General features: G+C 40.6%; 1 protein-coding gene across 4 annotated transcripts in view; it reads right to left on the reverse strand.

Annotated features, from left to right (window-relative positions):
* Nucleotides 1-12,531, reverse strand: part of ACVR1 (activin A receptor type 1) — a 69,770-nt gene that overhangs the window by 12,237 nt on the left and 45,002 nt on the right. For all 4 annotated transcript variants that reach the window (XM_076343240.1, XM_076343237.1, XM_076343241.1 and 1 more), the window contains 3 exons: nucleotides 6,011-6,110; nucleotides 3,574-3,720; nucleotides 707-982 (listed from right to left, as the gene is read on the reverse strand). In XM_076343240.1, the coding sequence (XP_076199355.1) occupies nucleotides 707-982; nucleotides 3,574-3,720; nucleotides 6,011-6,110 (523 nt within the window). The remainder of the gene's footprint in view (nucleotides 1-706; nucleotides 983-3,573; nucleotides 3,721-6,010; nucleotides 6,111-12,531) is intronic.

The raw sequence follows: 12,531 nt of genomic DNA on the forward strand, positions 1-12,531 counted from the left end.
TGTTTTCCCTGTGTGTATCTCATGTCCCTCAGGCAAAAGTGATAGGAACTATGCAGTGGGATTACTATTGAAAAAAATCCCATCTACCAATACACTTTTTGCCTAGCCAATGACTCCCCAATACTATTGTTCTACCACTATTTTCTCCCTTGTCTTCAGAGAAAAGAAAAAAAAAATATTGTCAGACGTACCCCCAAGGTGTGAACAAGCCATACTGCTGCAACTGTTTCTCAGCACCCTACCAGCTTAAAGTCTAAAACCACCTGGTCACGGAGAACCCAATTTTGGGCTCACTGAATTAGTTGGCAAAAGACTCAAGCTGGATGGACCTACGGAGCTTGGGACAGTGAGCACATAGTACTTAGACTGTAAGTGGAAGGACATTTATTAGTTCAGAAATGAGCTGAAGCCTAATAACTGCTGCCTTCTGGGATCCATGAATGGAATTTAACAACGAAAACCCAAGAGAAAGTCTAAAATGTTAGATCTGCTCCTGAACTCAGAGGCTGCACTGGGCCGCCTCAGCAGCAGAGTGGCATTTTTAAGTTGTAAGTGCCATCTAGTGGCTGCTGTAAACCTTCAGGGTAATATCAGATCATGGTAAGGTTATTTTAAGGTTACTTTAAGACTTTTACAGTTGCAGTTATCCAGTATATTTTATTTCTGCAGGAATGCACTGAGTATATTAGCATCAAAATGAACTCACCTAAATCCGCTATGCAGCACTGTCCATTTTTCTTAACGAGGATATTTTTGCTCTTCAAGTCCCGATGAGAAATGGCAGGCTTCCCCTGGGTTCCAAATATCTCTATGTGCAAATGTGCAAGACCACTAGCTATAGACAGTACTATGCGTAGGCAGCTGACAGTGTCCAAGGTAGTGAGCTGTAGATAGTCATACAGAGACCCCATTTCATGGTAGTGGGTAATTAACCACAACTGGGTACTAGAGTTTCTGGAAGTCATATCAGATGCAATAAAACCTAGAAAGAGAGGAAGAAAAAAGGAGAAACAACAAAATAAAATGACAGAGCTCCTTCAAGACTCCCCCAAGAAAAGAATCAATACTACTAGGCCCCTCTTACAATTTAAAACTCTGTTTAATTAAAACTTTTCCACTATTGTACTGCACTGAAAACAGACCGCAGATATTACCATGATGAAAAAAGAGCTGACATATTCTGGAACTTTAACTCAAGTCTGTTCACAAGAATGTATTTATGTATTTTGTCAGTCACACCAAAACACAACCACTTATTAGGACCACATACTTAAAAAAAATTAGTGGGGGGTTTTTTTCGGGGGTGGGGTGGGGTGGGGTGGGGGGTGTCCCTTCTTTTTCAAGGACTTAGTGGTGAGGAATTTTCCAGTTAAACAAAAAGACCACCAGGTTGTAGCACATCTGCTGCTGTCCGCTCAACAGGATTACACTGGAGAGAAGCAATACCTCAAATAGGCAAGTCATAAGTAATCATTTCCATTTTTAAGGACAACAAGCAGGCAGCGCAGGCTGCTGAGAAAACAGTTAAACATGTTTCACATACGTATCACATCCCGACAAACAGACACAGTATGTTGTGCCAGCTTCACATTTACATCCAAGGTAAGTCTATTTGGAGCACTTCAACAATCAGCCTTGACATGTGAAAAGCTTGCTGTCCCCTTCTGAAACGTCACACCCTTCTGACCAAATATAGACTGAAAAAAGCACACCTCACCACAGCAACAACTTGCTCTCCAATGATCTCCGATTGCTTAAAAGGCTGCAGACGGATTGCTGCAGCCTGGTAATTTATCAGAGCTATAGGACTGCTCTGAACTGCTATAGGCTCCAAATGCCTGATCTCCTTAACTGTACACCAGCTCACAACAGAGCCACGGGATATAAAAAGTGGCAGATGGCTAAGGAGAGTGTGGCAGCACCAGAAGATTGGCATACCAGAAAACAAAGCATAGTAATTCTTCTACTTTAAATGCTAGACAGTTCAACTGGTGTGCAACTTACTTCCATGGTGAAGTAAGGCAGAGCACCTTTATGCATCATAGCTGTATTTCACAATGATTTTCCACAAAGGAACAGAGAAAAATTTCTCTTCGAAATTCATGAACCTCAAGAATGGCTTTCAAAAATGTGGTGTCTTAAAACTGAACCCAAAATTCAGGAGTAGCTCCCTTCCTGTTACCTCTGAATTTATTGTGTATCAGCACACTGTTGACCTCAACAGCTTTAGCTGGGAAGCAACAGAAGTTTTATTCCTAAGTTAGAGGAACAAATCATGTTTATTAGAAGCCCACATATGACATTTGTCAGAAAGAACACCCACTACTTTCTCTCCTGGAGTCAGATTTCTGCACAATGTGACACTTTTGTAATCTGTGATATTGTTTAATATTGCATCTAAAAAAAAATTCTATAAAATAGCCAACAAATTTGACAGTTATCAAGAAAGACTAAACACAGACAGAGGAACATGGGAAATGTGTAATGTAATTTCAGCCAAGTTACTTGCTCTCTCGGGAAGGAAAGTTCGATAATTCACATTTCAGGAGGCCCCCAAATTCTTTTTGTAGTAACAAACAAACTGCTTCAGGAAACATTAGACAAACGTCAAGCAGGGTGAGCTATAGCAAGGAATATTCTCTGACAGGAAACAAGAATAAGGAGCCCAAGTAAAACTAATTGAAGACAGACAGATTGTGGGTGATGTAATGTCAGCACACAGAAAACATGCTGCTGCTTTTATTTATAAAGGTGGCACACCAGTGAAGGAAGGTCATGTCTGTTAGGAATCAAAAGGACTGCTTAAACTTCAGCCATGGCTCACAACACAAAAAAGCCATTTTCTAAGCTCTCAGAACTGAGCACACAAGGTACAAGGGATGCAGAAGATTCAAAATCATTGTACTTTCATATTTACAGGGAAATGAGACACATCATAAAGGGGCAACTGTAGTTGAAGTTTAAACACCAAAGGAGCTTAGTTTGACCCTAAGCAGAATAGTTAGACAGAAGAAAATAATAGATTCATACTGCAGTTTATTCAGGCACAAGGAAAAGTATTCAAATATTTAAATCTCATTATAAACTCCTCCCCACTTTTTTTCCCTTTATTTCTCCCAGATAAACTGAAGTTATAAAAAAAACCTAGATCCACTAGAACTTCTTCACCTAACACATTGCACAATACTCTTTTGCCATTTGGCTGCCCTGCAACATGAGCTGCAAGGCTGAATTCTTAGCATGCGGGTCTGTGGCACCTCCATTCTTCCCTACACACTGTGCTGCCAACAATTGATTAATCTGCTTGACTGTTTCTTGCTAGAATATTTCTGCAGGAGGACAATGATTCATGGTTGCTACAACACTTTCTCCAGTTGAGACTCAGACTTCAGCACCCTCCTGCAAGTCTCCCCCTTAAAACTTCCCTTCAACTATTTATCACAAACACAAGAGCCTAATCTCAGTGATTGCAAGATACCCAGCAAATCTGCAGTGCTTTGCAAGTGAACTGATCAGTTAACTCACCTTTACGCCAGCTACACTAGGAAACATGAACATGGTTGTTCTACTTACCTAAAATATTTTCATGCCGCAGCAATACAGTGTTGTACAATTCAGTTTCCCTGAACCAGGATTTTTCATCCCTAGAAGAGAAGATCTTCACAGCAACATTTTCTCCTTGCCACTGACCCCTCCAAACTTCTCCATAACGGCCCTTTCCTGGTGGGGGAAAACACACAGTAAAAGTTGTTAACTAACAATCTTCACAGGGCAGAAGGACAGGATTAGCTAATAGGATGGAAACTCAACAGTTATGGCCCAAATATCACACTGATGTAGTCTGATCACACCTGCATACACTTTTTACCACTTTTACAGTCACGCTGTGCTCCACTGTCCCTTAATTTTTCCTGTTTGTTTCAACTGCAATCTCTGAGAGTATGGATCTCTCCTCCTTGCATTTTGGTACAGTATACAGAGTGCTTGTACTGGGCAGGTGTAATTATTCAACTACCAGCAATGAAAGCACTTTTGCAGCTTAAGCAACTCGGGCAACATACTACAAGGTCAGTGTACACAATACAAATAAATCTATGAATTCTGAAGTTAGGAGGACAGGAAGGATATATAATGCTGGGGATGCAGCCCTTATAGTTCTATCACATCATCAACCCTTGCAAAAACAATCAGCACAGCCAGACACACAAAATGCAGAATGACAATTTAAAAAAACAAACAAGCAAACAAAAAAACACCAAAAAAACCCCCCACACAAAAAACCCACCCACAAACAAAAAAGAATAAAGAAAAACCCACAAAAAACCCAAAACCCAAACCATGCACCCCTGTCCTGTGGAACACTGCATACCACGCTTTTCATCTAAATAGCTTAGAAGAATGTATGAAATTATCAAGTGCCCAACAGCAAAGCAACATTCTGGACAAGGCACACTGGAAAGGTTCTGATCATTGCCCTTTTCACTGCGGCCTGAATACGACAGCCTCAGGCTTCGTGCAATGAATTGTGCTAGATTTGACAACTATAAATACCCAAATTCCGCCCTTCATTGCTCTGCCGTACAGTGTTCTTTAGAGGCACATATGAATCAGCAGCAGGTATAACCAAATGAAGAGAGATACCCAACACTGATGCCTCAATGCTGTCACCCAGAAGAGACTTCCTCCACAAGCACTTTCATCTGGTTCTGCTACACAGGCTAAAACACATGGTCTCTGGAAATAGTGCCAGCCTGAGTTAGCTTGGGAGCAGGCATAATTCCAGAGACACACTTACACGTATATACACGCACAAAAAGATATGTCTATATTGCAGGCAAAATCATCATGCATATCATATTCTATAGTTTCTGATGAATAGAAATTGCAGAGCATCAGAGGATGTACACTTGGATTTAATGCAAGTGTGAACATTTGTGCCTACTCAATACATACTATAAGCCAGAAGCAAAGAAACACTAGTAAAATGTAGGCCCAGTCCCTATAGATTCGTCTGTTTTAGTCTGGGGCTTGATTTAACACCCTGATGAGTTAAAACTTCATTACTTACAGAAAGGTGTTAACCCGTTCTGAGTTCAAATCACTGAAGCAGCAGCATAAAACATATTTAAAACAGTCTTTTTTTTCCTCTAAGAAAATCAATCATTATCATGCCTTCCTCACCTCTTTAATGCCAGTATGGCATCTTAGCTCAATGCCTCTGCCTCAGGATAACTTTGACCTAAATGCTTCCTAAAATTACTAAATTAAAATTTAACACTATTCAATTAATAATATATATATATGCTGAAGAAAAATTTAATGGATCCTTAAAATTAACACTAAAGTCCTGAAAAAAAGACTAAAGACCTAGAAGAGTTTTAGGGAAGAATTACTAGAGAGATTCTCTCTTTTACGGGCAAAAGAACAGCAAGAGTATATCATTGACTGCACAGTCCCAAAGCAGCAGTGCAGAGCAAGTAAGCTACAAACCATTCGTGTTACCATTCTAATGGCACAGAATCACACTTTTTTTTTTTAAATGCCACTTTAGCCACTTTGCTTGATGCTTCAACTCCAGATCTCAAATCCAGATGATCCTTTTCTAATTCTAAAGCTTTCTAATTGAACACCGTTTAATGAACAAATTTTGTTTCACAGTTTGACAGTTTCAAACATCAAATTGAGCTTGCTTTTCTAAAAACATAGTTTATTTCGCTTACAAAGTACAAACTAGGCTTGTTTGGGTATTTTCTAACCACCTTACTTAAGCTTACATTTTTTTAATCATAAAGTACAGATAATATTTGCCCCCCTCTTCTGCATAGATCTGAAAGGAATTTTTTCACTTCACTTTCCAAAACTAAATATGTTCTGTAAGCTGAAGCCTGAAAAGTTTCATATATTATATAAGCAACTGAGGAAAAACAGATAATTAGGATGGGAGATAAAGCTTTCTCTCTGCATTTGTTACCAAGACTTGGCACTATATGTGAACAAGATTTATACTAACCTACACACTCTACAAGTGTGATCTGGCGAGCCACCGTTCTTTGCACCAAGAAAGGAAGTCCAGAACCACTTCCAGATGTGCAGGAATGATCCAATAAATCCTGTTCAAAAGGAAAAGCAGAAGTTTATAACCTATGAGAAACTACATTTTTCTCCCCCATTTAAATACACAACGGTACACCACTTCACAAGGTAGGTTAAGTCAAAGCTCATTGGTATCTCAATGGCTCAGTGACGCCATTTGATCAAGACATACTGTTGCCATCACCGTACAGATGGACAGAGAATGCTCTTTGCAAGATTTACCACTTCAAAGAACATCCCACACATACAAGAGACTGGTAAGGGAGCCATAACTTACATGCAATCACTTTCTGTTGGAAGTTTTACACACAACAAACAGCAAATAAATCAAGCATTGTTTCATTCTCAGATTTCTTATTCTGTCTCCATCTTTTATTTGGCATTTAAATATTTGTTTAATAAATAAATCATTTTGTTTAATACGTGACAATAAATTTACTGCTTGTGAACCTGGAAGCTCACTCATAGCTGACGAGCTATCCGCTGTAATGAAATTCCACCCTTTTTCAGCACTTTGTTGTTCTCTTACTTAGCTTATGCTCTCTCAATTCTGTATCTGTCACCTATTCCAAAAAGGTTAATATCAACTTTTTTCCCCAAAAAATTTTCTATGTCTTGCAATAATTTGAGCCACCTCAATAAGAAGTAAACTTACTTTCTCTGATTTCTCCTATACCCAAGGCCTTCATCCCTATATAGTTAGCAAAAAGAAAAATAGCATTTACTTTTGAACGGTCACAGAGCCTTTTCCCACTCTTCCAGTTACCTGTGGTTTCTTCCTAGTAAAGATGACTAGAAGGGCACAGCAACACAAATGTGTTTTCACTAACTAGAGCTAAGGTCATGTCCCAGCCCCACCAATCTGTGGTATCAGATACGCTCAAAATCTATTTTACAATTCCCTAATGCATGTTTATTCATAGAAAGAGACATTCAGAACCTTGAACTTTTTTTTATTAATATAAACAGACTCTAGAAACAGCCACAGCTGACAGTTTCTAATTGAAATGCTAAGACAGATAAAGCCAACACATTCCTGTGATACAACTTGCTTTTCAACACCTTTTTAATCAGCGGCCTGCACACAATTCGTGCTCAGCTGACCATTTTGTCTAAAGTAATATGGGGAGGGGAGTCAGTTTTGCTGAAAAAAACCTACAGACAGGTGTCTTTTGGGTCCATGTGAGCTGAGTGGAGAGGCTGCAAGCCCACACCTCACGGCACAGGGCTCACTGCCAGGGATGCCTCAGAGGCACCCGGACTGGAGAGGCACCCGCCCGTGGGTACAAGCCAGCTGCTGACACCGCTGCCCACCAGCACAAGCACCTGCCCCGCCAGCCACCACACAGCCTGACGGCACGGCCGCCTAGGACACCCATGCCGTCCTGCACCAGCGAGTTGTGCCGTCTGCAGCCGTAGCAGTGTGATCTGTCAGTAAGGGAAAAGCATCACTGGCTTGTCAAATATTTTCCTCCAACTTTTAATCACACATTTAAGGCCACTGACTTCACCGGGGCTGGAGCCTTGCTTCGCTGCTCCGCCCTCCCGCCAAGCCCCCCCTGCGAAGCATGCTCCAGCAAGAGGAGCAGGCGAGCACCCCAAAACCGAACCCTTCTGGGAAAGGCTGAACCAGCAGGTGGGTTTGCACAGCAGCCCAGGCCCCCCCATTGCCTGTGCACCATCCTCCCCACTTTTGAGTCTGAGCATGAATTTATGAAACTCTGTGCCCCTGCAAAGCAAGGCTTCAGCTGTAACAGAGCAGGAGGAAGGCTGCTGCAGCAATCTTCACTGCTTTGCTCCTGTGTGCCCCACTCTACTTTTGACACAGTGGGATCCACTAGCAAACTGCTGATTAACGACACCCAGTGCTATTTGGGATGTCCCAGTCTCTCTCACTGACCTGCAGACAACATTCCAGAGAAGAACAGGTATCCAATATGTCCTGTACCACACCTGTCAGACTCACACAGATGCCCTAAAAACCACACAGCACCTTAATGTCACCAGACACCTCTGTTTTAGCAATCAAATCCCAAAAATAAGTGCTAAAAATTAATTTAGTGACAGTGAAGAGAAACCAAATCATGCAATACTTTGCTGTTATGCAGGTAATCTGCCAGATCAAGATTTGTAGATACATCCTCTGCAGTATGGCAACAACTGCTAGCTGCAGAAGCCCGTTACCTTTGGCAGGAAAGAGAAGGGAAGAGATCCATGCTTTGGTTAGGGTTTATTTCACATACATTACACAGAAAAGTGAGATAGTTTGGGATTAACAGTTCTCCAGTACAGGCTCTTTGCTCATCCCTCACTCTGCCCCCCATCCAGTTTCCTGCCCTTTTCCTCCATTACATTTTCATCTCCTCTCTCCATCTTAGTCCCAACCTTCCTTCCCTTTCTCCTTTGCCATACACACCTTGCCCATTTCCCACCCCAGCTCCCATTTCTGCCCTTGCTGTCATTACTCCCTTGGCCCCGTACGGTCAGTGACCACCTCCCCCACCGCTGCCCGCTCCCAAGAGGCGTGAGTGCTGCACATCCTCCTCTTCTCCACCTCGGCCCTATGGCCAGAAACACTGCAAAGATGCCTTGGCTCAGGGAAGAAACGTGCTCTGTCTCCATGTGGAGCACCATACAGCGTCCACAGGGCAACAGACTCACATGTCTATGAATAGATCTTTTAAACCATAAGCTTTTGAGGTGGCTCAAAAGAGAGAGCCCCAAGAAGAATGGCCACAAGCGTGTCTGGCACCACAGGGATTTCTCTGATAAATGTCAAGTCCCTGCCCCAAATTAGAACTTCTTTAAAAGACAACACCCAAATAATTTATTGCAAGTCTCCCTCCCTAAAGTGGCTGAACCACACCAGATGAACAGTCCCTCAAAAAAAAAAAAAAGTCATCATTCTGTGGTAGATAAGTCATGGGAAGTTTTGGCCCAAACTATTCAAGTTTGGTACAGTTACTTATAACTGAAAACACTTTAAAATAAACAAGGTGATAGGAGTATTACCTGTATCACCTACACTAGATACGTCATTGATACTCCAGAAAATTTTCCATAACAAGTCTTTCTTAAAAGTTTTTATCAGTTTCTGGTATTTTTAGTGCATGTAAACCAGACTTTAACTGTAAGCTTATAAAAAAACGAGTGAGATTCTAATTGAATGTTAAAATCCTATGAGCCTTTTAAAATGCTAATACCCAGCTACTTTTATGGCTAGGACTTCCGTACTAGTTCAAAGCATTAACAACTGTATTACTGGACTTTTTTTTTTCTTTACAAAGGAAAGTAGGATAAAAAAAAGCATAAGCATAATCAACTTTCTAATATTTCCAAACTGTACTACTGGGCTTTAACCAGATCCGATGAAATTTCATTTCTCCTAACAATTTTTTTAATGAGTGCTCAAGAAAAAAATAATCTAAGAATGACAGGAGACTGCTATTTTGCTTTTTAATACAAACTGAGAGCTCATTTTCCTTCCTGCTTGTATCAGAGGCAAAAAAAACCCCAAACTTATCTGCAGCGACTGTAAAAACAAGATTTGAAGAGGCTGCAGCTCTTTCCATTCCCCATTAGGAAGCTTAGGGCTTTAAGCATTTGCTACACTACAAAGACACTAAATGTAAGCTAACGTATAACAAAACCAGCAATTTAAAACACACAATGGAGAAGAAAAATCTGGAATTTAAAAAAGACTTAGTGTTTAGATGAACATTTAGAAACAAGGAACTATCACTTTTTTATTTTACATTACCAACACTCAAGAGGCACACCAGAGGCACTGCAATCATAAAGCTAAGAGGGTCTGACAGCTGAAAACAGAACAGCTCCATTAGACCAAGCCTTTACAGTTAGCAACTTCTCCAATTTCTTATAAAAAGAATTTTGATTTCTTCTTCTCAGGCTTCATCACCGTTTCCAAGTAACATTAAATGACTTGAAGTGCAAAAGGCTTGCAAATGGCATGGAAATGGTCTTGCACTGATAAAAGATAAGAGCTGGCAAAAGCTGGAAGTCAGTGCTTAAAGACAGATAACCAGTTGCACACATGCCTAGTTCATGGTGAACATATCAAGACTGACTGTTTTAAAACAGTAACACAGAATCAAGCCTCATGGGCTAATTAAAGAGAGCCAAAGGCATTAAAAAAAATTACCAAGTATAGTTTATATAGGGCCAAGCTGAAGCAAAATAGCAGGGCAGTAGTAGGAAGCTGCTGCGGTTTGCACCACACTTGATCCTGCAGTTACATGAAGTGCCTGGACATTTCAAGCTCTAAGAAGGAGGCAATTTCCATTGCTCCATCTTACCAAGGAATCTATCATTTAAAAGCCAAACCTCTGTTATTGGAGTGGCCACCCTAAAGTCCCTCTAGATTGGTACCTTGTCTCTGACCGTACCCAAAAGCAATGCCCTTAATTAGGGTATTACAAGTGGAGTGAATTGGGGTAGTAGACATATAGGAGTATTAGACATGGAAGTACATAGGGAGCATTGCGGTATTAGAATATTGAGATACTAGAAGTGGAGTGAATTAGAAGCAAATATGGGAATACTTTAACATACATGATACTTTCTTCTAATGCTCTCCCAGCCTCCAAGCACATTCAGCTCAAGGACTTCCTTAACTGGATTTTTTTTTTTTTTTAAAATGTGCTTAACACCATACAGTCTTTTATTCCTGTTGCTCTTTGAATGTATACAAACCTGTAGCATCTAGAAAAATCGTCGGGCAAGGAGTTCCACTGATTCAATTACCACTGTGTTAAGAACCACCTTTGTTATTTTCAAACTTGCTCTTATTTGCTAATTTTGATGCCTCCTCCTGTTATTGTACTGCAGAAGGCAAACAACTGATTTCTATCCATCCTCTCCTTACTCCTTGTCATGTTGTGTCTCCATCATACCCCCCAGCCCCCTAAGAGAACCAGGCTCTTCTTCCTGGCTGAAGCACTGGTTTACTTACTGATTCCCCACATAGGCTGTTTCAAAAATGCCTATTGGGGCATCCAGATGACCAGGAGTCCGATTACTCAGTTTTAACCTATTCTTCCTCAAAGAAGAATCTTCCCTGCTCCAATGGTATCTCTTATTGGCCATCTCAAGCCCTGAAAGCTTACTTGTCACATCATACTGTCTTGTGAATGAAAGGGTTTTCCACGTAACTCTTCCAGCACTTATTCACAGCAGTATTTTATAGAAACACCTCTGCCTCAAAATAAAGAGATGCAAGAAATAGTTTCCAGCTCTTCAAAACAGTTCTATTTTTTGAGCAGTCCCACGGATCTTTCTTTTAATAAATTCCCATAGCTGGGCCTGCAAAGCGGTTGTCAACTTTCAGTGAGGAGGTGCAACCATTTTCTGGGGTATTTTTTTTGGACATAGTCAAAACTGCTTCCCTAGTTGGTGGTAACCAACATTTTCTAAGGAAGATATTGAAGGTTATTCCTCACTTAAAGAAATACGCATTTCAGTTTCTCTGTCGTACAGAGAGAAACACAGTCTGAAACACAGAAAGAAAATACCCGGTCAATGTATTTAGTAGCATATTATTAAAAATATTTGTGTTTTGGACCATTTTTCTTTAGCCACTTTTCAACCCAGCAGTGAAAGCATATTATGGCGGCAAAGCACCAAAATGGAAAATGTTTTCCAACCTCTTAATGTTGAAGAGATTTTATCTTAGAAATGCAAGGAGGAGAAAACTTTTCCTCTTTGCATTGGTTTCAGAAACAAACACTCAAGCTGCCTCTGAAGCCCTACTTGCTCAGTTTCGATAAAGCATGGGAAAGATGCTGGGAACACTTTTTTTTCTGGCCTCAAGTGAAATGGTAAGATACATTAAGTCTTTAAAAAGGAAACACTTCCCCATGTCATTTTATTTTCCAGAGACTGCATGAACAAGAACGTATTTTAAAAACTGAATTTTGAGTAAGCAGTTCTCATTTCTTAAAATTCCTACTGCTCTTCTGTCAACAAAATTTCACTAATTTCCTAGCCGTCCAAGAGCCCTTCTACTAAGATCATGGGAGTCAGGTTTGAAGTTTTTGAAAGTTACAAATATCTGTATTTTCTTCTCCCCCTAGCATCACATCTTCTCAAACTTTTCAGGCTGTCTTTCATATATCAAAGATGCAGTACTTTTTTTACACCTTTCATATCACTTCAGGCTACCCAACAATCAGGCATACTCTGTTTTGCTCTTTAGACATTGCCTCTAGGAACATGAACAGTTTGACTACAGTTTATAGCCATTCTCCAGGTCAAAGGAGCTATACTTGCAAAAGCCATCTTTTGGTTAAATTTCATTTAAACTACTGCTTTGCAAGCGTAGGAATGTCACCACAGAAGTCCTGATGCTAAGTGGCATCCCCTGGCAGCAAAAGGTCCTGTTATTGATGTGGCCATGTCTGGAGGGTACGAGAGGGGAGT

The sequence above is a fragment of the Aptenodytes patagonicus genome, chromosome 6 (genome assembly GCF_965638725.1).
Source record: "Aptenodytes patagonicus chromosome 6, bAptPat1.pri.cur, whole genome shotgun sequence".
Classification (NCBI taxonomy): domain Eukaryota; kingdom Metazoa; phylum Chordata; class Aves; order Sphenisciformes; family Spheniscidae; genus Aptenodytes; species Aptenodytes patagonicus.